The sequence below is a fragment of the Trachurus japonicus genome, chromosome 17, assembly GCF_045865225.1.
Source record: "Trachurus japonicus isolate A0001 chromosome 17, Traja_1.0".
NCBI lineage: Eukaryota > Metazoa > Chordata > Actinopteri > Carangiformes > Carangidae > Trachurus > Trachurus japonicus.
The window spans coordinates 30,936,705-30,963,610 of NC_140923.1; the positions used below are offsets into that span (position 1 = coordinate 30,936,705).

Below are 26,906 nucleotides of genomic sequence, written 5' to 3' on the forward strand. Positions count from 1 at the left end.
GATCCAACAGATTTACTATGAGAGCTCGCTAATAAACACAGATCATTACCAGATGTCTGCCCCTCTCTCTCTCTTTCTCTTTTTTTTCTCTCATCCCTCCCTCCCTTCTTTCTTTCCCTCTCCTTTCCTCCCCTTTATCCAACTAACGTTTTCTCTCCACGCAACAGTGATCTCAGTGGAAAATGTGAGTCCAGGCCTTTCCCTTCCCTTCGGTCCCACACACACATGCATGTCCACAGCAACCTTGGAACATCCACCCCCATCAACACTTTGCCAAATGAGCGATCCATGCCTACACCTCCCTGCCTCCTTCCATGGAAGTACCTCACCCCTCCCTCCCTTTCTCCCCCCAAAACACAAAACTGTTTCCAGACTCCTCTCCAACATCTGTACACGAACAGCCAGTAGGGGGCACTGTGTCTCTTCCTGTTTCTGCAAAAATCCCCCTTCTTCCTTCATCTCCCCCCACACCCCACCACACCCCTCAACCTCTTTTTTTTGCTTTTATGTTCAGGTCAGGTCTGGATGCCACAGTGTAAACCAGATGCACCCAAAGTCCCGCCCACCCCCGTCTTCCACAGAAAGGAGAGAGTTTTACACAAAGAGAAGAACAAGATGCTTCCAATCTGTACTGTCAGCTGCTTTTCATTAGGCTCCATGAAATTACTCCAGTGTGCATCTACTTCTTCTTGATTGTCTTTATGTGAGGGGGGGGGGGGGCAGGAAATATAAGAAGCCCTAGCTGATTTCTGATTACACATGTTCTGAAAGCATTCAGACACAGTCACAATCAGTTTCCACGTGCACCCTCTTTGGAAAAAAGTAAAGAAAAAGTCTGTTTGTTTTGTTTTTTATTAGGTTAAGAATAAACCGTCAGCTGTGTGATGGTTGGATCGTCCTGCAAACTCAGCAGGCTGCTCGTTTATGTCCCTGTGTCTCCGTGTCCTCGTGGACCCTTTTAAGGAAGCAGACATATCTCGCATTTTGTGTAAACTTTTAAGTCCGTGCGCGTTCTGGTGTATTCCCATCTCATCCTCACAGGAAAAGCGCGTGAACTCCCACCACCCCTCCTCTCCGCTTCTTCCTCCTCCTCCCCCTCCTTCTCCTCATCCTCCTCCCTTTGCCGTGCGCTCTGGTCCTCCTCTGCGCGCTCTGGGTTTCGCCTCGGACAAATCGCGGTGGAGCGCTGGATCACCAAAAGTTCGCCGAATTGGTTTAGAGGTACCGGGCTTGGGGGGCCGGAGAGGTTCGGTGTCTTGTTTTCTGGGGGCCGGGGTGCTGTATTTTTGGAGTTTTTAGTTTTTGTTGCAGTTTAATCATGGAGACTTTCAGAGGTCTCCTTGCGTTGCTGTGCGTTTTCCTGGCCGGAGCGCAAACGCAGGTCCAAAGAAACAGGTTTACGGGTAAGTTCGCAGGAATCTGTCCTGCTCTCTAAAAAATGTTCTAGTATCTGGTGTTTATGGCATAACGCTGCATGTAACGTGGTCTTTCTGTGCCTGACTGTGTTGAAGTGATGTCTTGCTGCAAGAGCTAGTCCAGATGTTCATTGTCTCTGGGTTGCATAGTTCTGAAGGTTGACTCGCCTTCACAAATCAGCAGCAGCGACACCACAGCAGCTGGAAGTAGGATCAGAATATGAGGCTGGTTCAGCTCCTCCAGTAGGCCCTTGTTTGGTGCCATGCTATAGTATAGTGGGCCTGGTATGGGCTTTGGGTGTAATGCAAAGGAAGAACTGCTAGTGCTGTTCCAAAACAGGTGATGTGTTGAAGATATGCCCAAAGAAGAGTTTTATTAGTAGTAGTAGTAGTAGTAGTAGTAGTAGTAGTAGTAAGTGCAGCCTAAATGCAGATAGTCAGTATGTGGGGCCTGGACAGAGTAAGTCCTGCACCTGTTAGAAGTTTACCTGTGTACAGATAGATCAGGTAGAGCGTGTCATGTCACCCAGTGGGAGGCCGGCTGCTGTCCTGAAGGCCTCCAAGCACTGTAATGACGTCGCTACAGCTGATGGATGAATGGATGGAAGTGCATTTTGGATTGTTTCTGGTTCTGCAAGGATGTGGATGATCCATTTGCTGACAGCCATGTTTGTTTGTTTGTTTGTTTGTTTCCTGTATGTGTGAGCAGACTGTCCTGTTGACCTTTACTTCGTACTGGATACGTCTGAGAGTGTCGCCCTCAGAAAGTCACCTACCGAGTTTTATATTGACCAGATCAAAGATTTCACCAAGCGCTTCATAGATCAACTCGAGGACATGTAAGACACACACACACACACACACACACACACACACACACACACACACACACACACACACACACACACACACAAAACAGGTTACCTGCAGTGGTGGAAAAGGTTTTAGAAAGCAATCAAACCTTCACCACTAGTACCTCCAGTAAAAGTCTATGAATTCCAGTTGTTACCTAAATATTAACATCTCCAGTCCTACAGCTTTTCCCAATCCTGCAGTGATGTCCAGGTGTCCCCTGTGACATTGTGACATCACTCGTGGGCGTGGCTACAGGTGCAATACAGCACACTGACCAAACCTAACCACACCCATTGGTCTAATGATGCTGGCTCTGACCTCAAATCCCATCCAGCACCTCAAAACTCTATTGAAATACACTATTTGAGTACATTATACAGAGGCTATGGTCCCCGGTTCGATTCCACCGGTGGACCTTTGCTGCATGTCATTCCCCCTCTCTCTGTCTCCCCATTTCCTGTCTCTCAACTGTCCAATCCATTAATCCCCCCCAAAAAGTCCTTCTCTGCACCATGAGTTGATGCTGAGTGACTGTTGCACCTGTTTCTCTGTATCCAGGCGCCACCAATGTGACCGCATCCTGACCTGGAACTCAGGAGCGCTGCACTACAGTGACGACGTCATCATTGTGCGAGAGCTGAGCGACATGAACACTCAACGCGAGGCCCTGAAGAGCGACATCGACAAAATCAAATACATTGGCAAGGGGACATACACCGACTGCGCCATCAAGAGCGGCCTCGCCGAGCTGCTTATCGGGTAATAATAACACACATGTAGTATACACTTCAGCAGTGATATGAGAAAGCTGCTGTTTCATTTCCAAGTGTGTGTGTCTGTTTGCAGTGGCTCCCACTACCACGAGAACAAGTACATTGTGGTTGTGACCGATGGTCATCCTCTGACTGGTTACAAAGAGCCATGTGGAGGAGTACAGGAGGCCGCGAATGAAGCCAAGCAACATGGAGTCAAAGTCTTTGCTGTCGCCATCTCACCTGACCACGAGGTACCTTAGTATAATTAGTACTCCAACTCCTAACCTAACCACAACTAAACACAACACAGCTCAGTTACCTCAAAATCAAAGATATCAAAGGTCATTCTGGTAATATGAGTAATCAAGTCCTTTATGAAAACTCAACTTGCTGCCATAGTTTAAATTTGTGATTATTTTCTAGACAGATTCCCCCATTCATTTTCTTTATGTTCACTTTGGTAAAGATATCATGTATATTACAGTTAACAGGCTATTAACAGGCTATCAAATCTGATCAAACCACAGCTACACACAGTCCTGATGAAGTTTCTTAACTGTGTTGGAAATACTAAACCCATCCCAAATACTACCTACAGATGGTTTTGAAATAAATAAATCATTGGCTGAACCAAGTTTTCGGGGGGGGGGTTAAAGATTCTTTAATTTAATTTCATTATGTTGTATATTATCTATCTGTACACTGACAGAATTGTTGGTCTCTGTCCATCCTGTGTGTGGAGACATCTAAGTGCAAGACAAATGGAGGACACAATCCAGTCTTAGATTGAGTGTAAAGGGCAAGTCCCGTCCAGAAATGCATTTCAAACTTTAGAAATAGACTATGAATACTGAATACCCACTTCAGCCTCAGACACCTCGCAGTGGAAATATAGTACTGTGCAGTGAGGAACAGTCAAGTTAAATCAATGAATACTGTGAAGTACTGTACAAAGAAGTAATGTGAGCTGTGAGGTGAAGTGAAGGACAATATACAGTCAAGTGGAGAAGGAGAAGTAAACTCACTCAAGGTGAGGTTAGGGTTAAGATCAGTGAAGTACAATACAGTAACATGATGCAAGGTGAAGTAAAATGAAGTGATGTCGTCAAGTGAAAAACGAATATTTTTACACACTCTCAGGGTCTAAAACTTCTCATTTGCATCAGTGTGTGTACTCTCATCCACACTGATACACAGACACATAGACAGTCTCCTTGACTCTTGATGTGCATGGACAGTTGTGTTTTGAGCGCAGACTGTAAACAGTTATACAGTTTATACAGTACGTACTCCCGGACTACATTCTACAGACCGTACAGTATTTGAAATCCTCCATTGTCAGATGTTTATGTTAAGTGCTGCCAAGAGCCAAGATTCATTGTTCACACTGTGTCAACTCAGTGGCCTGATGCCCGGAGACAGACAAAAAGAGAAAAGGACAGGGACCTCATTCTCAGAAAGATGTAAACGGAGTGAACCAATCCAATCCCTGGATGTTGGACATCAACTGAAGATACAAACCAAAATGTCAACTAGTAAAAGATGAGTTCCACCTGCTGCTCTCAGGCCTGGAGGTCATGATGTTTGTGTTGTGTCTCCATCCAGGACACCAGACTGTCCCTCATCGCCACAGATCAGAACTACAGACAGAACTTCACCGCTGCAGACGACGCCAGATCCGTCAACACCAAGATCGGAACCATTCGAACCATCATTGATATGATCGTATGTACTATTATTTTATTATTTTTGATTGATTTTATTGTGCACTTTAACATGTACTATGCACTTTATATATGGATTGCTGCTAGTCCTACCACAGGTGCCTTGGTGTTTATTATTCTACTTCTTTTATTGGTCTGGTTTTATCTTATTTTTAGTTATTGTTTATTTGCAATCGCCTTGTCGACATGGAAATAAAGTATTGAATCTTGGATGTATTTTCTTCTCTTCTCCTCATCACATTTAATTAACCTGTGTTTCCTTTCCTTATTTTTCAGACAAACGAGACAAAGGATGTGGTATGTTTTGTTTTTTTTTGTTTGTTTTTAGATCTGTAAAGAAATCTTTTGATAGTAGATGGTGAACCGTTATGTGTGTACATTAGTGGATTTCCTCACATTCAAACAGTATGACTAAACATGTCATCAATAAGCTTTTTGGCAGTTTGTATCTTGGTAGTTATGATTCTTCCTGATTTGTTTTGACTGATGGATTAGTTATGGATTATTCTTTACTTCAGATGAAACATGTCACAGCAGAACTGGGATGGAGAGTCAGTTAAACAAAGTGTTCAGTTTCCTACTCTATTATGTTTTCTTGCCAGATTTACTGTTTATGACTTCATGACCACCAGAGCTGTTCATCTCTTATTCCTCCCCAGTTACTGGCTCGGTCTTATTACTGGCAGCCCTTTGCTGCCCTCTAAACTCCCTCAAACACAGGAAACATGCTGGAGTCACACAGGAAGCTGAAATGAGCAAATTAAGATTGCTGAGATATTCAGGATCCTGGTTACTTCTGTATCTCCAATAAAATGGCGGCCTTTATATGTTAAATTATTTCTGGTCTGGTCTTAGACATGACAATGTTAAGTTCAGAAGACTTAATTATTATCTAAGATCAGACCAGATATCATAGGGCCACATCCTGTTTTTATAGATTTGAACAATTGTCAATAATAGTCACATCAAGCCAAACATAAAATAACTACTTTAAGATTTTAATAATTTTTATTTTCTCTTTTTTCTTCCAGTGCTGTTCCTTTGACTGTAATGTAAGTATGATGTTCATTACATTCCTGCCAAATTAACTGCTTTTTGGTTTACGTTTGTTTTGAACTATTGTTTTATTGATTGTGTTTTATTGTTTTGGATGCAGGCTCCTGGAGGCCCCAAAGGACCAGACGGCGACACTGGCTCTAAGGTGTGATGATCATACAAATACATCTCATTTCAGAGACCGGCTGCAGCCGGTGCACTCAGCTGCACTCCAACAAATCAAACAATCAAACTTTTGTTTGTTTTTTTCTTGTTTACAGGGAGAAACAGGTAGACCAGGAATGCCTGGAGAGAAAGGAGATATTGGTGCAATGGTAGGTCATTTTCTCAATACACACATGTATATAGGACACAACAACATTTGTACTTGGAGGACATCTAATGACATTTCTTTTTTTTTTGCCGTGTTACAGGGAAACGTTGGAGATCCTGGTCCTGTTGGTTACAGTGGAATGAAGGTAGAGTACACATGTACCACTAACAAAGCGTTAATAGTGTTAATGTGCTTCACTCACTTCAATCTAGTTTTCTATCAATGGACGTAACAGACACTTAGCAGTAGCAGCAATGATACACACAACAGCTGAGAGTAATGATACAATTCAAGTCAGTTCATTCATACTCTGCATTATCTCAAAGTGCTTTACAGGAAAGGTCAAGACCTTAATCTCTTGTAAGTAAGTGCAATTAAATAGAGGCACCAAGCCAGATGAATAGGTTTACATTAACACCACAATACAATGTCTGCCATGCGTGATGATGGCTTACAGACATTTATATAGACATTTTTCCCGGCACTTTGTGTATTGGTCTGCTTTAAGTGTGAAGATGAAGGTCACACTCTCCTGACCTCATGCAGTTTCCTCAACAGTAGCAGTCACTGCACCTGCAACCGTTTCCATACTTTCCGTTTCCATACTTTCTTGCCAGCAGCTAAAATATTTAAAATAGGAATCATCTTGTGCCGCTAATTTAAAAAGTGTGAGCACTTTTCCACATTTTACATTTTAGTTTACACATTTTTGACCTAGAAAGAGAGTCAAACTGATTTATGCTCCGTCAGGATGCTGTCTAGTCCCTCTCAATGTATTTCACATTACTCACCGGCCATTATGGTGTTTTTTATTTATTTATTTATTTTGCACGAACATATCATTTAAAATAGCATGAACAATCATCATGACTGGGATGTGCAAAGGGGAGGTATGAAACCCTTATATGAAAACCTCACCCACATATTCAAAAACCAAATTTGTTACAAGTAAAAACAAGAACATAGGGAATAGTTACACGATAACAAAAAATAAGTAGAAAAGTAAGTGATTATACAGTAAGTATAGGGAAGTAAGGAAAAATGCATACATGAATGAATAATGCAAAACAATAATAATGAATGTAATAATGAGAAAAAGAAGAAAAAAAGAAAAGAAAAACATGACAAGTTTATCTTGATGATAATAATAATGTGTGTATTTCTGTTTCCAGGGAGACCGCGGTGGCAGAGGAGAAAAGGTACGAACCCATCACACAAATACGTCACCATGTGTACTCTGTTTGATACGACTCTGACTGATGTGTGTAAATCATGACTGACTGATGTGTGTGTGTGTGTTTTCATGCAGGGTGACAGAGGAGCCAAAGGCTACAAGGTGAGCTGAGCTCTTCCTGATGCTCTCTTATCTCTGCTCACTCAGAAATCTAATAGTTAATTATTCCATCACTTTTACAATCAAATTTATTTCATCTCTGTGTTTGATTTTCCTCCTCAGGGAGACAAAGGTCAAAGGGGAAATGATGGAACTGACGGACGCAAGGTGAGTTACTGACCTCAACATCCAATCGGAGGAGCTGTGGCTGTCTGTCTGTTTTCCTTTTCACTGGCGTTCATTGTCCTATGTGTTTCCTCATCAGGGTGAAGCTGGTTATCCCGGCCTTCCCGGCTGTAAAGGATCTCCTGGATCAGATGTGAGTGGTATATCTCTGTATAGTCTCTGATTAAGGTCTCCAGACAGCATGAATCACAACCAGGTGGAGATCAGTCATTAGATGTTCACACCGATAATGACATCAGGTTGAAGGACTGCAAATACACAGCCAATCAGAAGAGGAGGCGTTGGTGCATACACACACTTTTTTGATTTCCCCTGTGTTGATTTCTGTCTTGAATACAGTAACACACTGAGACAACCCACTTCCGTATCTGCCCGGGGTTCGGCTTCATTGTTTACAGATCAGCCATTTGCATCTTTAGGAATGTGGCTGTCGGCGTGGCCCTGACCAGATCGCAGACCTGATCGCAGCGGCCTGGAGGCCTGCAGGCTGAGGCCATTAGCTCTTTAATCACCGCTCAGTTTACATTCTCCACTGTCAGATTGTTTAAATGAACAAACACACATGCGCACATGAGCATACGTGCACAGCAGGGCCTCTTAGCCCGAGTGTTGTGGCTTCAGCTGCTCATGATCATGTGCTGAAAGTCTCTCTGTGCTGGATGTTTCTAGGGGCTGCAGGGAGACGGTGGACCAAAGGGAGACCCTGGTCCTTATGGACTGAAAGGAGGAAAAGTAAGATTTTTGGAAATACTCACATGGTCAGAGATTGTCAGATTATCTCCTTGTGGTGGGTGATGAGACATTTCCTACTTCTTCCAGGGTGATGCTGGAAGAGACGGTGAACCAGGAAGGCCTGGAAACTATGGACCTCTGGGACCTCAGGTAAATCAGCACACAGGTAAACACAGGAGGATGATGATGGAGAGAGGAAGAAACATGTCTCATATAGATGTGTGTGTGTCGTGACAGGGTGATCCGGGCCCTCGTGGAGCTGACGGGGACAAAGGAGAGCGTGGTGACGATGTAGGTAACAATTTTGCTGGACAATGCCAAAATCAACAGTTATGCAATTGTTCAGCCCCAACTGATGTCCTGATGTGTGTGTGTGTGTGTGTGTGTGTGTGTGTTTCAGGGCCCACCTGGACCAGATGGCGGTCGCGGCGAGAGAGTAAATAAACATATATGATTAATTGACTCAAAATGTGTGTTTTCTAAGTGTGAGCTGCCAATGTATACATTGATATCTGTAAAATCTCTTGTAGGGAACAATCGGAGAGAAGGGCGAGCAAGGTTCCCGTGGAAACAGAGGGCCCAGAGGCGAACCGGTAAGTGATGATAAGGATGACAATGTGGAGAAATGAAGAACAGATCCCGGGTCCCTCAGGGGCCTTCTCCTTTCTCACATCTCATAGAAATTCATGGGAAATTCAGTTTGGCACTTGTACTGAGGCGACTGCAACCACACTGACCTTAATGGAAGCCATACTTATTATTACAGCGCCGGTCTCCATTAGCTCGCCTTAAACATTTCTTCTTTTCCTTGTCAGGGGGAGCCAGGACCCCGTGGAGAGCAGGGGAGGGAGGGCTCAACTGGACCCAACGGAGACCCCGTAAGACACACACACACACACACACACACACACTCAAATATAAACACACACAGCAACTGAAATAGCACAAACAGAAGCTACGTGCTCCGATTGTTAGCCTGTTGTTTTAGGAGGCAGCTCAGCCCCAGAAAACGAACCACCTACTTTTTCTCTCTGGCAGCATCCTTTTTTTTCCAGAGGGTGAGAGGGAGTGTGCGCATGCTTCCTGGTCAGCGCTCACATCCATATTTCACGTTGAGAGGGGAGTACATTGAGAGACGCTTAAACAGAGGCAAATCTGGCCGTGGCCCCAGAGCGCTGCCCACCTCTGCATGCTCCATCTCCCCTCTCTCATTCTCAGTTTTTTACTCCTCCTGGGAACTTCCACACTCACTCTTTCCCCTCTGACTCAGTTCTTCTCTCCGTCTGCTCCAGCCAAAGCCTCAGTATGGTTTTTCTTAATAAGGCATCGAGCAGTGTAATAATAATAATACGTTACAAGCGTTAGTTGTGGTAACCTCCGTGAAGTCAGGAGCTTCAATGGCGCTTTTGTGCTTTTGGCTGATGATTAGTGAGGGACTGGATGGTACAGAAAACATGGAATAACTGACATGTTGGGCCGACCCCTCACACCCAGGAAAAACTGTATGCTCACATGCTAGGGATGTCATGATTACTTGTTTTAACAATTAATCGCGGTATTAAACGCCACAATTAATTTATCGCAAAGATTCCTAAATACGTCACTTAACAAAAAAGATTATGTCGGAACCATCTCGGCAGATGTGCGCCAAAGTAAAGGTAAATGCACAGATACTGGTCCATTTACCTAATGTAACATTGAATCGGTAGGAATTTTAAAGTTTGCGTGTCATTTGTAATTTAAAAAAAAAAAACGGTTAAAATAAACTTAAACATTGGTATAGATGACACTTAATGACTTGAATAATTAGAACACTTCCCCTGGGGAATATAATTGGTCCTTTATTTATAGATACTTAAAATATTTTGTGTAAATAATTAGTATTGTAATTATTTAGACTATATTTGATTTTACACATAGTGTTGTGAAATCGTAATACCGTGATTATTTCTCTGACAATAATCGTACCAAGAAAATCTATAATCGTGACATCCCTATCACATGCAGTAATGTGCTGTACATCATCTGCAGCGATTAAACACTGTCAATCCACATTTTATGTGATTACGCATATATAGCGCTGAATCGTTATACCATAGAAATGTGCAAATGTTAACTTTTATTTAGGAAGTAGGCTACTGTGACATTTTAGGATACCTCCTTTTTTAAGCCTTTACCAGGATTAGAAGAGAAGAGCAGTACTGGGCTCAGCTCTGTTCATCCAGGGCAGGTTGGTCGACCTGTGTGATTTAGCCTGGCTGTGCTCAGACAGAGGCAGGAAAAAAAGAAAAGAAAAACGACCCTTCCAAGAACTACCGAATGTCCCTGTGTAAATATTCATCAATACATTTGACGGTTCTGTTCAGTTTCAGCAGCGTGCAAAACATGACTCATGGCTGAGGGGCTGCATGCAGCAGCTGGGCCCAGCTGTTAGAGGAAGATGGCGGCTAGTCAAACACTAACTCCCTGTAAACGACAGCATTTTGTTTTCCATTACGCTAAATTATTGTTGAGATTTACAAGGTGCAATGTGTAAGTGAGTCACCTTGGGAGGTTTAGAGAGTTTTTTTTCTCACACTGACCTCCTCCTCACGTAGCTGTTAAACCTTATGCCTCCAGTCTTTGTGCTGAACTAGACTACAACAAATAGGATGTGGATTTGTCTGCAATGTTGAAGCGTTGCGTTAACATAAGTTACTCATGTGTGTGTGACCTGCTCCTGCAAGCTGCTAATAGTAAGCTATAGCATGATGCTAGTGGCTGTGCTGTAGATGTTGTTCAGGACATTTAGTATTGAACTCATACTTATAGGATTTTCTTCTTTCGGATTAAAAAAAAAACTTATCATGTCACACTTAAGATGAACAACTCTTATACATACAGTACATATAGATAATTATTTAAATGCATGATGGAGCCTTTCAGATCTTGCAAACCAGGCAGATCTGAGAAAAGCTAACATGTAGCTAGCACAGTCTGAAAACTGCAGTTCCTTTAATGACCACTTGAGTCTTGCTCAGTCCTAAAATGTAGCTTTATTGCAGTACTTACTCCTTAATGGCATGTGTAGGGGGAGTGGATTTTTATATATCTCAGCTATTTGAATTTTATTAAGGTGTGAAGTTCTGCATGAATGAAGACAGGCTTCATCCCACCTCTTTGCCTATTTTTGGATTAGCTGGCAGTGAGTCCCAGTCAGGCGCTGGCTGCCAACTTAGTGACACAGCAGCTCACTCACAGGAACCAATGGATGACGTTATGGAGGCTACGCCCACTTTTATGATGCTATCACGGACCGAACACCACAATGAAAAGACAGGTTCAGGTTACCAAAAAATCATAGTGATTATTGTACAGGAGAACAAAACACACAAAGCAGAGAGAAACAAGCAGAGATGACTGAGACAAGATGTCAAAACTGAGCAAATGTCACTTAAGTCTAAACTAAAGAAGGCGTAAAAAGGGGCAAAAAAGGGGGAAAGAGAAGGGAGAATGCAGAATAAATTCCCCAGGAGAGAGGAGACAATCCGTGGCAGGAAGAGAATCTGAAATGAGAGCAAGTAGTAAGGATAAGACATGGTAAAAAAAATAAATGATAAGAAATAATAAGAACAGAAATAACCTAGAGACAGAGCTTCACACTACTTGCATGTCATAGCAGTGACTTTCATTGTTATGAAAGTGAAAGAATAATGGACAGAGTTATGGAAAATTGTTATAATATTTAATCTAACAAACAAACAGCAGGTGAAAATATTTTCTCCTGACCTCCAGAGGTTAAACCTCTCACCTTGCTGCAGTGTTGTAGAAGTGTGTCAGTACAAAGTGACATCCCAGCTGGTGTGGCTGCTTCAGGCCACGCCCATCACTGAGAGAGACGTGACTTGATACTTACAACCAGAGTGAATCACTGTATCATTCAGTCATGTACAAAGTGAATCTTTAAAATTGAAAAGTTTCAGGTTGTCTTATTGAAGTCTGGATGAATTCTGACATAATGACAAAATATTGTGATTTCTTTATGAGGCGAATCAAACCATGACGAAGCCTTTAAAAAAAGACAAATTTACCACATTAACACTGGTGTTGTTTTTCCAGGGTGAGCCAGGAAGGGCCGGGTCGCCTGGATACAGAGGAGATGAAGGCGCACCTGGACCAGAGGTGAGTCCAACAGGAAACACACACACAAACACACACTGTTGCTGAGCCAACAAATACTGAAAACATACTTGCTCGGTACAGCTGTGATAAGATCCTACAAGAGTCAGAGCAGTTTTAAATCATTTTACATGAGAAGCCTTTCTTATGTTTGTCTGATATTTATTAACTTGTTTCAAGCTTAAAGTAAAAAAAAAAAAAGAAATCATGTTCTGTGCACCAATCAGGATTTAGAAGCATTTTAATTAGAAGTTAGTGAGTGTTTGTAGCTTTTCTTAATCAGACAGCCATGATGAAGAACACATTAGCCATAATGTTGCAACTCTTTATACATAGTAAGTTAAAGCAGAAGTAAGCGATCTGGTCGTTTTGGCTAACTTCCTGTCAGCCGATGGAGTTAGCAGTCCCCGCCCTCGTCCCTACGTCACCACATTCACGCGCATCCCTTGGCTGCACACACAGAGAGGACCGCCCCTTTGTGCCGTTCTCTCTCCTCATTGGATAAAGGTTGTAGAATACAAGGAAAGTTTTCTCCTCGGCTTACAGCAGAGCAGAGTGACTGACAGACCCGTGTTTCAGACCAAACACTCTATGTAAGTGATTGCTGTTGGAAGATATAACTTCTTCCGACAGCAATCACTTTGTATTATTAACACAAACATTCCGCTTACTTCTGCTTTAAGGCTCATGAATGTTTTATATAATCGAAGCGCAGACATAAGCAAAAATAACAAAATGTGAAACATATAATACTTATTTTCTGTAACTGGAACATATTTAGCGTTAATAATTGAATATTATGGAAAAATAGTAAACATTGTAAAGTGTTTTCAGTCGATACCACATGAGCTCCAACTTGGCATGTAAAGAACTGACTGTAATAACCGTATAAATGTGCAGCTCATTGCATCAGCTACAACCATAAAGCTGATCACAACCATGTGTGTTACAACTATTATCATCATTATTAGAAGACATTTGTCTGGACACTCACCTCAGTAATCACCCAGACTGTAACAGATTGCTGTTACTGATCGTTGCAAGCAGTTCAAATCACCCAGCTCTGTGCAAACCCTAATCTTTAGGTTTTTATTTACATGCTTACACACACACACACACACACACACGCACACACACACACGGTGCCTGAACAACATTCACGTGAACACATGTAATGTGTTTGGCTCCAGTTGAATGTTATAGTTCATACGTTGCTAACATAATCATTGCTTTCGTCTGACAGGGACCCAAGGGACCGAGAGGAATCAAAGGAGCTCCAGGAGACAGAGGCCAGATGGGAGTGAGGGTGAGTATGGGAGAGACAGAGAGGGGGACGGGGGGGTGGGGGGGACAGATGTGCACCATCCATCATAAGCCCTGCCATGAGGTTTGCATTTGTGTGTGCATGTGTGCACAACTGTTTGAATCTTAAGTGTTTCTTTCCCATTACAGGGAGAGGATGGTGCCCCAGGAAACGGTACTGAAGGTTGCCATGGCTTCCAGGTATGTGGTCACATCTGTATGATGTCATGTATAACACACTACGCTACATTGAAACGTGTCGAATCTGAACATTTCTGTGTCTTTTAGGGTTATCCTGGACCCCGGGGAGACGCTGGTGAACCGGTAGGTCATCTGTCACATGTCCTTTAACTTTCTGGACTTTTATTAGAAATCATTCATATGGTTGTACCTGGTTATCTTTTGCCTTTTGCATACATTTTAGCAGCAGCGCCGAATGAAACCAACCAACACTGTTTGAAGTTCTCTGAACTCAGTCGTCATGCTCACGTTCCCTCACGACCCCTAACATTTACTGTGTGACTTTCAGGGCGGCAAGGGAACCCCTGGACCCAAAGGAGATGATGGAGATGCTGGAGATCCAGGACCTGATGTGAGTCTGCCTTTGACTTGTCTCTTTTCTGGAGTTGCTTTTCGCCCTTGATCTCTTTTTATTGTTCTTCAGTCCTCCCTTGGCAGAGAGCGCTGACAGGATGTGAATCACATGTCTCCTTTTATCACCACACTGATATATTTCTTTTTTATTGGTTCAACACTTTTAGTAATATACAATCAGACGATTCTTCTTTTAATTTCAGCCTCTCATCTTGTTTTTTTGTGTACTTCTTTTCTTTCTCCTTTTATTCTGTCTTTCTGTTGTTCCTCTCTCACACTCTTCTGTTCTGCAGCTGGGAATGCTTTCTTAAGTAGATCTGCACTCATTTTTCTGTGTGTGTGTGTGTGTGTGTGTGTCGCTGGGGAAGATGGCTGTGATCTGATGCAGCTGTGTATATGGCGTTGTTAGGGATACCAGGAAATGAGCGGAAACGATGGACTGCATTACTCTTCTGGTGTGAATGTGTGTGTGTGTGTGTGTGTGTGTGTGTGTGTGTGTGTGTGTGTGTGTGTGTGTGTGTGTTGCATCTGTACATGTGTGTGATCATCCACATCTTCATAGCATGCCAGTTTAACGCTCTAACCCCCGGTTCAACCTGCTCGTGTTTACATTAAAATTACTGCCTTTCCAAGGTTCATGTTTCACCTTTCTGCACACACTTTTGAACGTCTCTCTGCTCCGTGCATCAGCGCACCGTGACCTCATTTCTTCAAGAGGAGTCGCACTCTGTAAGCCTCAGATCAGTTTACTTCTCCTCAAGACTCTGAAGCACAGTGCAGGGATTAGACGGAGAGGTATAACTCACCCAGTGTTTACACTTTCCACTTTGGTGACAGCTGCAAACAGGAAGTATCTCATAACCCTTATAACTGATTCTACAGCTGCAAATGATGCACGAGTTGATAACAAAGTTCCACTGACTCCAAACATTTCCAGTCAGTTTACAAGATGCAGCTTTTGGAATCCCGTTACAACATCTTTATCGATTTCAAACTTGTAAAAGCTTCTTGTTTGTTACCCCACTGACTTTTTGAAGCATACAAACAGCAGTTCACAGGAATGTAAAGTAAATTGACCAAGACACATCAAGTAAACCATATCGTAATAGACAAAGACAGAGCCAAGGCGATGCTAAGCTAACCTGCTGCTGGCTATAGCCTGGTGTTTAACAAGCAGATAAGAGCCTGCTATCAATTTTCTCTTGGCAGGAAAGCAAATAACTCCAAAACTTTCTTCTTTAGTCTGCTGTTGCTGTACCAGTCTGTGACCAGGTCTTGACACAGATACATAATAGTAGCCTGTGCCATATTTAATAGATCTCAATGGAAAAAATGAATCCATTACATTCCATTTATTCCCCGCGGCATTCATCCGTCTCTGTGCTCCTTGTTGTGTCTTTTTTCCTCTGAACAATCACTTGTTTGTCTCTCCACAAGTTTTACTCTCAGCTGAGCGCTGTTTTTTTGGACAGGAGACTGGAATCTGTTTGGCCTGCACATGAAGCTTCAAACTGAATAACAGCATATGCAGCTAATCTGCCGCTGGGCTCATTGTAATTTTTTTTGACCAACTGGATTTCTGAATTGTTTAAATATTTTCACACTGTATGGACACGTACTTTGCTGCTTGGCCTTTCTCTGGCCAGAGGGGACAGGCAAAGAGGAGGAGGGAGTGTCAGAGACGACGAAGGTGGAGACTTTTGACTTTTCACACCAGTTTAACTTTTTTAACTAACAGGCTTTGAAATGATGACATACACATGCTGGACGAGGTACGACAGGCAGTCACATCTGGCTCTGTGTCATCAAATATGACGCCATAAACTCTTGGCACGACATATGTTTATGTTTGCGGATGATATGACCCATGGTCTTAACATCAGAGTGTTTAAAGTTGAGAATGTGCCATAATTGGAAACGTGTGTGCTCTTATTCAAGGCTGACAGCAACTAGGTGCGTGTGTGTGTTAAAAGCCAGGTGCTGGCATCACCCTCTCTCTCTCTCCGTCATATCTGTCCACTGGAGGCACAGGGCTGTGCAGCAGACTCCAGATCTGCTCCTTTAAGTCGGCGTCTGACTCACATCAAAGAGCAGCAAAAGATTTATCATGATGATTTGTGACTTTAGTGCCAGTCTGCCCCGTTCCCCTCACTACATCTCATTTCTGTCTGCCACGCTGAGCTGTAAATAAGTATTTATGTGACAACCAATCAGAATGTGTTTGAAGCCGAGAATTAAAGGTTGAAGTTAGTCTAATAATGATCTTTAAGACTTGAGGGTAATCCCTTTTTACTGAAGATCTAAAAATAAGCCTATTTACAGTAATGGGTTCAATATTGTACATGAGTAAACACACGCTTTTAGTGTTAGTGTTTAGTTTAGTTTAGTTTATTTATTTATTTCATTCCTTTTGAGTCCTCATGTGTTTCCAGGCCGGTTCGGAGGCTGTTTCTAGGGCATAACACATTCAACATGATATCTGCTTTCAGTGTCTCTCAATTTTTCCTCCTCAAACCAAAATTCCCTAATTTCTTTAAAGTGTGTAACAGTATCTGTGGGAACATGCAAGTTAATGATGAGCTAATTTTCCAGAATTGACTTATTGACTCATGTTAAGCTGTTTATTCTACAGTGGAGCAGTGGAGCAGCTGCAGGGGCTTTAGCTGCTCCCTCCTCCTGCAGCTGTGATGTCTTGATAGACAACCAGATCAGCTCACAGTTTAGATTTGACATGGACTTAGAGGCTTTCCTCAGAATGACTGTACATGTTGGCAGTGATCTGAGACGATTCCCCCTTCGCAAATGATATACTGGTGTAAATTTGTTTAGAGTGGAACGACATAGTGCAGAATACTGGATGTGTTGGTGTTAAAACGAGGTGTGATCAGGTGCGTTGTTGATGCATTGTGTTTTGAGGGAGCTGAAAGCAGCTGTGCACCTAACCAAGGAAAACCTGATCTGAAGTCAGTGGTTCTGTATTTTAATCATCTTTACCTTTGTTAGCTATGTTTGCTCTGAAATATTTTGTCTTAATACCTGTTGTTACCCGTCCTTATGGTGCAGACACACATGTCTTGTAAAAGGAAAGGAAGATGGCACCAAAAATACACCCACAGTTCCAACCTTTTTGAACCTGCAACCATTTTTTCCGCTGTTAAAGTGGACCTGAAGGACACACCCTGAGTGCTTTTTTAATTGTAAAACCTTTATCTCAAGGCTCCATATTAGGAGCATTACTTTTCTAACAGTAGTTATTATTGGTGACATCCTTTGTCAATTTGATGTAAATATTAAAATTTCAAGTAAGAAACCTTTTTCATTCCAGTATTTACCAACAAGACGCAGGCCATAGGCCACGGTGATGTTTTGTTCTCAGTCCTTCCCAAATGTAGCATTCTAAAAGTTAAATCTGTGCCTTAATACAGCAGCTGCTACAGTCTTATCAAAAAGACAAATATTTGAACACATAACACAAATTATGTTTCTGCTCATGTAGCATTTAGTGGAACTTCAATAGTTATTGATATTCAGATGGATACAATGGATAAGGAAACTATTTTTTTTTAGATTTCTACCATCAGGCCTACCGAATCTCAAAAGTTGCATCACGAGCAAAAATTGGAGACTGTATATACATCCTGGTGTTTCAAAAAGAGCATTTGCTTACCTTCTTTTAATCTGCATGTCATTTTCTCCCTTCCACAGAACAACCAACCAGGGCCTCCAGGATCCAAAGGGGCCAAAGGTCACAGAGGACCCGAGGGCAAATCGGTAAGAATACCATGAAGCCGGGCCGTTAAGTGTGTGCGTGTATGTGTGTGTGCATGTGCGTGCTTGTGTTGTAGGTTCTCCCTCCAGATGTATGCAAGTTGAGACACCGGAGGGACTGTTGTCCACATGCTCAAACTTTCACTTTCAACCGTAGCTTTGGGGTCATTTGGACTGTTTGTAAATCTCTACAGTGGGAAGTGGGTGTGTTCTGAAATAACGCTAAATCTGTTATTCTGAATGAATTTAGCAAAGCACAAACTGAATGAGATTACATCAGTTGACACCGCCACAGCAGAAGAGACATAAATTTGACAAAAAATGTTGTAATTGTTTTTACATTTGTATTCATTGAAATTATGTGGCAATATCCCACATACTGTTGTTGTTTTTTTGCTAATCTGACAAAACAACTTTCAGTTTCTTCACCCTGTGGTACTCAGCCACAAGCTCATTATTTTACAGCTGAAGTTGTAAATGCATGAAAACAGGTCACAGGTATAAATTTCTATTTTTAAAATTCAGTCCGTAATTTCCTAAAACACCTGTTTTTGCTTGTATTTATTACTATGACCTAAACAGAGGTAAATGGTCTATTTGTTGGGGACTATTTTCAGCTGCGGATTAAGACACATTCGCTGATGTCATTTACTGCACCAGTACAGTAGTAGAATAAACAACAGTATCCTGTGAGCATGGTAATGAAGGAACATGTTGTTCATGCTGTGACTCACTGATGCCTTTTTAATAGAGTTGGGACAAAAACTGAGATCTAAGTCGAGGAAGAAGCCACACAGGCACACCTTGTTTATAAGATCAATTGATTGATTTATTGACAATAAGAAATGTGATAAAATCATTAATGAATTAATACATTGAGCAAATAAAAAACAAACCTGCATCATGGTCTATTTTTCCACCTGTGGTTGCTGCTCGTCCCACACATAGACCCACAGACGTCCAGTAACTGAGCTCCGTTAACTCATTACTCAACATGAGACCAAACCACATGATGAAACATAAAAAAATCGGCATCTTTTGGTTTTTTAGTTTGGCTCAGTCTATGTAGGAAAGATGTGTTTAATAAGTGTAATTCCCCACCTCTCTCACCAATTGGCAGGAAGAAGTTTGTGGTACTGGACCGTGTGAAAAAAAAGAGCAAAGATTGGATCTAAATATAAAAGCCATGTTCTCTGGGGCAAAGTATCAGTTCTCAAACTACCCTCAAAAAACTTTCCCATCTTTCTTTCTCCTCTCTACTCATCCCCTCTTCCTCTTCCTCTTCCTCTTCCTCTTCCTCTTCCTCTCCTCCTCCTCCTCCTCCTCCTCCTCCTCCTCCTCCTCCTCTCCTCTCTGCTGTCTTGTGTCTGTGTTGCGTATTTCTTCATGAACCGTTTGTCATGTGATTCTCGGGACAGTTTCTCTCGTCTACAATTAACGGCTGCCTCTCTCACTCTCTCGGTCTCTCTCCTGCTGGCGTCTTTGTCACAGCAAAGAATGCTCTTAAACTGAGTTTAATGTCTGTTAAAACAAAACAGATGGTTTTTCCCACAGCTGAGCAAAAAAACAAAATGCTGTGGCAACGAACTTTTTGGAAGATTCGCATGTTGTTGCAGGAAGATAGCCGCGCACAGAAATGTGTGGGTGTGGATGTGGCTTCTGTGACGGAGGGATTCTGGTTTTCAGTGAAGGGAGTAATGCTTTTCCTAAGAGTCACCATTTTTCTTTATTCCAGTTAAAATAAAAAGACTCTTCCAGGAGTCTCTGTAATCTTGAAGTCAGACCAGATCGACCTTTATCTGGACAGTTTTCTGAAGAGATAAACACACATCTATCAGGATGAATCACACTGTCTCCCTATCTTCTCTGCTCACATTCATTCTCTTTTTCCATCCAGGGACCTCCTGGGCCTCCTGGACCACCAGGAACTGATGTGAGTATAAAAAAATTTGAATCAGTCTCTTTAATCTGAACCCTTGGCCTCATTCTAACCCCAGGGACAGAACAGCAAAGCACCAGAGGCTTAATTCCCTCTTCAGGCTGAGCTACTTCTCAACCTGAAACTGATACTGTGTGTTCAGTCTGAAGCCACACATCCAATTTCCTGAACACAGAACACAAAAACCCATAGTCTTTAATAGAAACAGCCCTCTAAGTAAAAAATATGACTATTGTCTTCATTCATTGTTTTCTTTTTTTTTCTCTTTTGAAGCTTGAAACAGTGGAGGGCTTGGTTGTGTTTGAAAGTTATGTAATGTGATTTAACAGCGCATTGCAGCACTGTAACATGTTACTCCACCTCTCCCTGCAGGAATGTGAAATTCTGGATATCATCATGAAGCTCTGCTGTAAGTTATACGCTCACAGTTAGACACACACACACAAAAAGGAGGCTACACATGAAATACTTTGCCCTTTTCAACTCACAGCCTGATTAACCAAACATGCAATCAAAACCTAAAGAATGTGAAGGTCATGAAGGTCCTGTTGTGTTACGTCGTTTTCTGGCCAGTCAATTAACTCTGACTTGTGTTTTTTTTTTCTCCATCCTTTTCTAATCACTTGGCAGCCTGTTGTGGTAAGTCTGTACGCAATCTACACAGTCATTATCAATGTTATGGCCCGCACTCCACGGAGAAGTGTTTTCCTGAGAGATTTAGTTGATGTGTGTTTTGTCTGCGTCCTCAGAGTGTAAGTGTTCCTCTCTGGACCTGGCGTTCATTGTGGACAGCTCAGAGAGTATCGGTGCCACAAACTTCGCCCTCGCCAAAGACTTCATCATCACAGTCGTTGACAGGCTGATCAAAGACCAGCAAGTCAAGGTAACAGCCCTCTTTCTTTAGTCACAATGACGCCATCGATGTCGTGAAAACGGTTTTTCATAGATGTTACTGTAGGAACCGCCTGCTTTGAGAACAAACCTTAAAATAGAAAGTGTGAATGAAACATATTATTTCTGATTTTGCAACTTGCTCTCATGTCTCTCCAGTGACTCTCCTCTTCCACTTTGGATATAATTAGTCAGGATGGGTGGGACGCAGAAATGTTGACAGAAGAAAACACATGGCTGTAGACATAACACACAGACCAAAACACACAAGTCACTATGCAACGTTTTTCTTTCCAGTTTGCAGGTAATGAGTCCAGAGTGAGTGTTGTCCAGTACAGTGGAGCGCAGGCCCAGGAAAGTGTCCAACTGGGCGTCAACGTCCATTCCCTCACCGAATTTAAACAGTGAGTTCACATGCATGTAATCACAACCCTGCCTGTCTTAATACTTTCTCTCTAGCTTGTTCATTAATTGTGCGGTGTAGGCTAATGGTGATTTATGCTGACTCACCACTGCTGCTGGGCTTTGATTTCAGTCTTTCAGTTGGAGCTTCACACATTTAGCCTCAACTTCAAACAAGTCAGTATTTGGAAGGAGTAGCACAACAAGCTCCTTATTCTCTTCATGGGCCAGCAGTGCATTGATAAAATCTTACCCAATATTGACTGTGTGGACATATTGACAGCGAGGATATATGAGATACACAGTCAATATTGAGTAAGATTGTAGCAATGCACTACTATAAATATGTCATAATTTTGCACCCAGCTCAGTGCCCCCAAGTGTTTATAGTTAGCTTAGCCATGTCAAAAGCTAAAGGTTATGTCAATTAAACATTTATTTAATCACGTTTCATTAGTAAAGAATTAAATATTGTAATTAAGATGATAAAAGTCTCATCATTTGGGGATAGCAGGAAGTAAATAGCTTAGCAAAGCTTAGCACAACAACTGGAAGCAGAGGCAGCTCATAGTAGACTAAAACATTTAGAAAGTATTTTGATTCTACTTTTTTAAAGGGATAGTTCAACATCTTGGCAAATTGGCCCATTGCCATAATCACTATAGTCTTAGGAGTACATTTGTTACCTTTATTTGTCGTTGCAAGCTATTTTTAGAACGGCGGTGCAGAGCCGCGAGCTGCTCAGAGCTACGCCACGGAGGCTCATGGGATTTCTTGGTTTCCCTCATCAAACTCATCAAATGCACAATCCAACAACTCCAAAACGCTCTGGTGGACAAGTTGTGACCTGCACATTCACCAAGATAATCTAAGATAATAACAGAACGTTACGAGAGTTGTTTTAGAGGGAAATACAGATAGATAGATAGATAGATAGATAGATAGATAGATAGATAGATAGATAGATAGATAGATAGATAGATAGATAGATAGATAGATAGATAGATAATTTATTAGTACAGACTCTGGGTCCAGTTAAGACAGAGACTGCTTGATGAAAAACTGCCCCTGACAGGAACGCACATGAGCTGTTTTGCATGAATTTACCTTGAAAAAAACTCTGTCTCGTAACGTTCCGTTATTATCTCATAGCGTGGTGAATGTGCAGGTCACAGCTTGTCCACGACAGCGTTGTGGAGTTGTTAGATTGTGTATTTGATGAGTTTGATGAGGGAAACCAAGAAATCCCATTAGCCTCCGTAGCGTAAATAGCTTGCACCAACAAATAAAGGTAACGAACCTACTGAAGGGATTATGGCAATGGGCCAATTTGCCAAAATGTTGAACTATCCCTTTAACCCATACAAAACCAAACAAATTAAAACTAAAATGTTTCTTTTTTCATTACTGAGAAGGTAAAACCTTTTTTATTATGTTATGGAGTCTCTTAAAGCAAAGCAGTGTTTTGTGTCATCAGTTCTCTGTGTCTGTGTGCAGGACAGTGAAAGACCTGCGCTGGTTGGCTGAGGCCACATACACAGGCGAGGCCCTGGAATATGCTTTGAGCAACACAGTCAGGCTGATGACACACGAGAACAAGGTTGTTCTTGTTCTCACCGATGGTCGCTCTGACATCGACAGGGACAAGGTTCCCCTCAATGTTCTCTGTGGTAAAGACGTCACGGTGAGTGTCACGGCTACTGTATATGTCACTGAACTAAAATAGTTGGGTAGCAGCTAACCTAACAACCTGTTCCCTCGTCTCCAGGTGGGGGGTTTGGGAGTGAAGGACTACTCAGGCCGTCAGCCCAACCAGGAGCAGCTTGGAGATGTGGTGTGTAAGAGCGACCAAACCAAACCAGGCTTTTCATTCGTCCTGGACAACTTTGCTGAGCTGCTTGATGACACTTTCCTGCAGAACCTCACATCACGAATCTGCCAAGGTAAACACACGCACACACGACCTACACAAAAAACACATTCATGGTCATTTCATTTGCACCAACTGAACGTTCTGTACCATCATCAAACGAACTGACTGAACCTCTTTTGTTTTTTCATATAGATAAGAAATGCCCAGACTACAAGTGTCCCAGTAAGTCTGTTTTACAAAGGAATGGAATTGAAAATGTGTAAATGTTATTTTGTCAAGGCTGTCATCTGGCTTCTTATCTAATGTATTGTGTCTTGTGTTTTGCAGTCACTTTCACTGAAGCTGCTGATGTTTTGATCATGATGGACAGCTCAGCCAGCGTCGGCCAGAAGAACTTTGAGACGAGCAAGACCTTCGTCCGTCGCTTGGCCGACCGCTTCCTGACTGCAAAGAGGAGCGCGGGCGCTACTGTCAGAGTGGGCGTGGCCCAGTACAGCCGAAGCGCCCGCATGGAGCAGCCGCTGACCACCAACTACACCCTGCTGGCCAATCGCATCGAAGAGGCCGCCTTCCAAAACGACGGCACCGACGTGCTGCAGGCCATGGAATTCGGCATCAGGAATTTACGAGGCCGCGGAGACGCTTCAGGAGGAAACAAGAAGCTGGTGCTGTTCTCCGACGGACGGTCTCAGGCCGTCACCGAGGCCGTGCTGGAGAAACGCGTTCGCGAGGTGGCGGACGCCGGCGTGGAGCTCTTCGTCATCGCGGTCGGCAGCCAGGTCAACGAGGCCAACCTCCGCACGCTAGTGAGCAAGGGGCGGCTGGACGACGTCACCTACGCCCAGCGCCACCTGTTCCGCGTGGCAGACTACCCGTCTCTCCTCCGCGGGGTCTTCTCCCAGACCGTCTCCCGCAGGGTGTCCATGCGCTAAACGCAGGGCCTCAGACAACAGGACCAACACACGCTTTAGATTTTTTAGTCCCATTATGAATATTCAGTCTCACTCATTTACCGTACACTGTGTTCAAGTACTTTTGTAGAAAACAAAAAAGAAACGGCAAATGATTGTGTCGCAGAGAAATGGAAATGTCGTCTTTTTTATTTTTACCCTTATTTTACCAGGCAAATTAATAAGAGTGATTTTATGAAATCCTTAATTTCATGAAATTGTTTTAACAAATGTTTCATGGGACATTTTCATCCTGAGTTGCGCCTCCTAGGTAGACTATCTCAGGCTGTGTACAAATTTCACCCTTTATGTCTGGATCATTAGTCCTTAACTGAAGTGATAGCACCACTGTAGAGCACTAGAGGCAGTAACAACAGCAAACAATTGGAAGAAATTCCTAGGAGGCAAAGCTCAGGGTGAAAATGTCCCTTTTTAAGAGAGGTCACTTCAGTCCTGGAGAGCCATCAGAAATGGCCACATGTTAATGTTTTTCTAACTTTCACTATCACTGGGCAGATTTCTACTCAGGGATTCTGCAATTCCTGTTTCACTATCATCTTTGAACTTATCCCAAAGAACTAATGTGAGTTTTTAAAATGGCTCATCGAGGTTACGCTCTCTCCAGGACTGGAGCTCCGGCCGTCTGAGGGATTATGTTTAGGGTCTAATGTGGGCTTATTTTTTGTAGCTCTTACCACTCTTTCAAGCGGTGCCGGATGTGCAGAATCACACAAGTCAACCAACCAGAGCTGTGAACGGAAAACTCACCGAAATTTTTTTTTTGGCGAGTGCCAGCTGTACCTAAATGACTGTTAACATAGAGGGCAGGCTCATGATTGGCTAGTCAGCTTTATTGTAAGTTTTGCCTCATGAAGCCTTTGGAAAAAATGAATTGGAAAAGTCGTAACATTCTTCCTTCTTGGTGAAAAGTTACAGCCGACATCACTTGAAAACTTTATGAAGTCACCAAATCGACAGGATGTGACATCAGACGGACTCTCAAACAAAACCCATCAGCACCTCAACCTGGTACTAATGAGGACACAACAGCTGGACTCAACGTGTGCGAGTCTCTCTGAGTGTGTGCATCTGCCTGGGTGTGTGTGTTAGTGTGTGTGTGTGTGTGGGAGGGGCACCCCTGTGTGTACATAGCTTACATGTTTATGTGTGGTGGTGGTGGTGAGGTCATTTTTTACATGTAGCCTTGAGTGTTTCATAAACAGTTGTACAGGGTCAGTGGATCAAGTGTCTGACCCTCACTCACACACACACACACACACACACCTTTGTACTTCATCAGTGCGGTAGGAAAACATCTGTCACAGTTGAAGGCTGGAAAGGAAATTTAATGGGACTCTTGATGCTGCAAAGCCCCTCACGCCCACACACACAGACAACACACACACCTTTAAGACCCCCCCCCCCCCAACTGTAAATTCCAGACGTTCAGTTTTGTTGTTATCAGTGGCCCAGAGTCGCTGTACTGTTGTTGTTATCTGTGGTGCTATTAGTCTCAGTGTATCAGCCTCTAGCCATGTCGTTCAAGAAGATATTTTTACCTGAGGACACAAAACCTCAGGACTGTTGTAAGAGCTCCTTCAATAAAGGTTGCTACACCAGACTGTCTCAGCTCGTCGTTGTCCACTCACTAACACACACACAGACACAGAGTGATTGGAAATTGTATAAGCCAGTTTATGATGGAGCATATTCATGTGTTTATAACTCCACTGATCCTTCACACTTTCTTACTTGAAATGAACCATTATGTAATTTGACAAAACCCTTACTTTTCAACTGGTACCATCGTGCAGTCAGAATTTACAATTCATATTTTTTTCTTTCCATTTATTGAATGAATGAAATTTGTTTATTTCGGTCATACAACACCAGCACATTATACACAATTGCAACCATACGCACACACACAAAAAAAAGAGAATATCATACAGTGACTGAAAAGGGAACAGGCTGAAGCCCATGGCATATATTTGCCTATCCTTTACACTCTATGAAATTAAATTACCTAGAATATCAACAGTCCAAAAAAATAAGATGAAAGTAATCATTACTGTATTTTATAATTTTTCATTACATTTCAAGGCTTTCTTAGAGACTCTAAGACTCAACAAAGAACTACGTCTTCAACTCATCACTGAGCTTATTCCACATTTTAACTCCCAAGACTGAAACACTTGTATTTTATATTAGTTCTCACTTTACACATTTTGAAAATCAATAGCCCTCTTAAATTATAGTTTCCTTTTCTTAATTTAAATTACTGAAGAATACAAACTGGAAGGCTGCTGTTCTTTACTTGAAAAATGATTTCCATTGTCTTTAGGAACACAGTATCTGAAAATTTTAATGCATTAGATCTTATAAATAATGGGTTGGTAGGTTCACAATAGCACACTTTGTTTATTATTCTACTTACTCTTTTTTGAAGTTTGATTATATATATTATTTTGCATACAATAACACACATGCGTCTATCTTATTAGACAGTGAAGAAACCGCTCTGATGAACCTGACTCTGCAGGTTCCTTCCTGTGTCATTGAAGAACTGCCGGATACCGCACATCTGCCTGCTGTACCTGCAATTGTAATAGGCCTAAAAAAATGTTTCTGTCTAAGCTAATTAGATGCTTACATCCTCA

General features: G+C 42.3%; 1 protein-coding gene across 1 annotated transcript; it reads left to right on the forward strand.

Moving 5' to 3' along the window:
- Window positions 1–1,134: 1,134 nt before the first annotated feature.
- col6a1 (collagen, type VI, alpha 1) lies at window positions 1,135–25,865 on the forward strand. The gene is made up of 35 exons (XM_085805033.1): window positions 1,135–1,403; window positions 2,125–2,254; window positions 2,829–3,029; window positions 3,117–3,276; window positions 4,631–4,750; window positions 5,026–5,046; window positions 5,781–5,801; window positions 5,906–5,950; window positions 6,066–6,119; window positions 6,219–6,263; window positions 7,291–7,317; window positions 7,428–7,454; window positions 7,575–7,619; window positions 7,717–7,770; window positions 8,307–8,369; window positions 8,457–8,519; window positions 8,607–8,660; window positions 8,770–8,805; window positions 8,900–8,962; window positions 9,185–9,247; window positions 12,468–12,530; window positions 13,771–13,833; window positions 13,980–14,030; window positions 14,118–14,153; window positions 14,359–14,421; window positions 18,129–18,194; window positions 20,089–20,124; window positions 20,503–20,539; window positions 20,761–20,769; window positions 20,880–21,013; window positions 21,319–21,425; window positions 22,921–23,107; window positions 23,192–23,366; window positions 23,489–23,518; window positions 23,624–25,865. Exons 1-35 carry the CDS (start codon window positions 1,319–1,321, stop codon window positions 24,226–24,228), a joined length of 3,039 nt encoding a protein of 1,012 aa, XP_085661159.1. The 5' UTR covers window positions 1,135–1,318; the 3' UTR covers window positions 24,229–25,865.
- Window positions 25,866–26,906: the final 1,041 nt, after the last annotated feature.

Excerpts from the sequence above, each read along its gene's own strand:
- col6a1 (XM_085805033.1), top strand. The coding sequence starts at position 1,319 with ATGGAGACTTTCAGAGGTCTCCTTGCGTTGCTGTGCGTTTTCCTGGCC. Across the intron at positions 3,277-4,630 it reads CCATCTCACCTGACCACGAG|GACACCAGACTGTCCCTCAT; the intron begins GTACCTTAGTAT and ends GTCTCCATCCAG. Across the intron at positions 8,806-8,899 it reads ATGGCGGTCGCGGCGAGAGA|GGAACAATCGGAGAGAAGGG; the intron begins GTAAATAAACAT and ends AATCTCTTGTAG.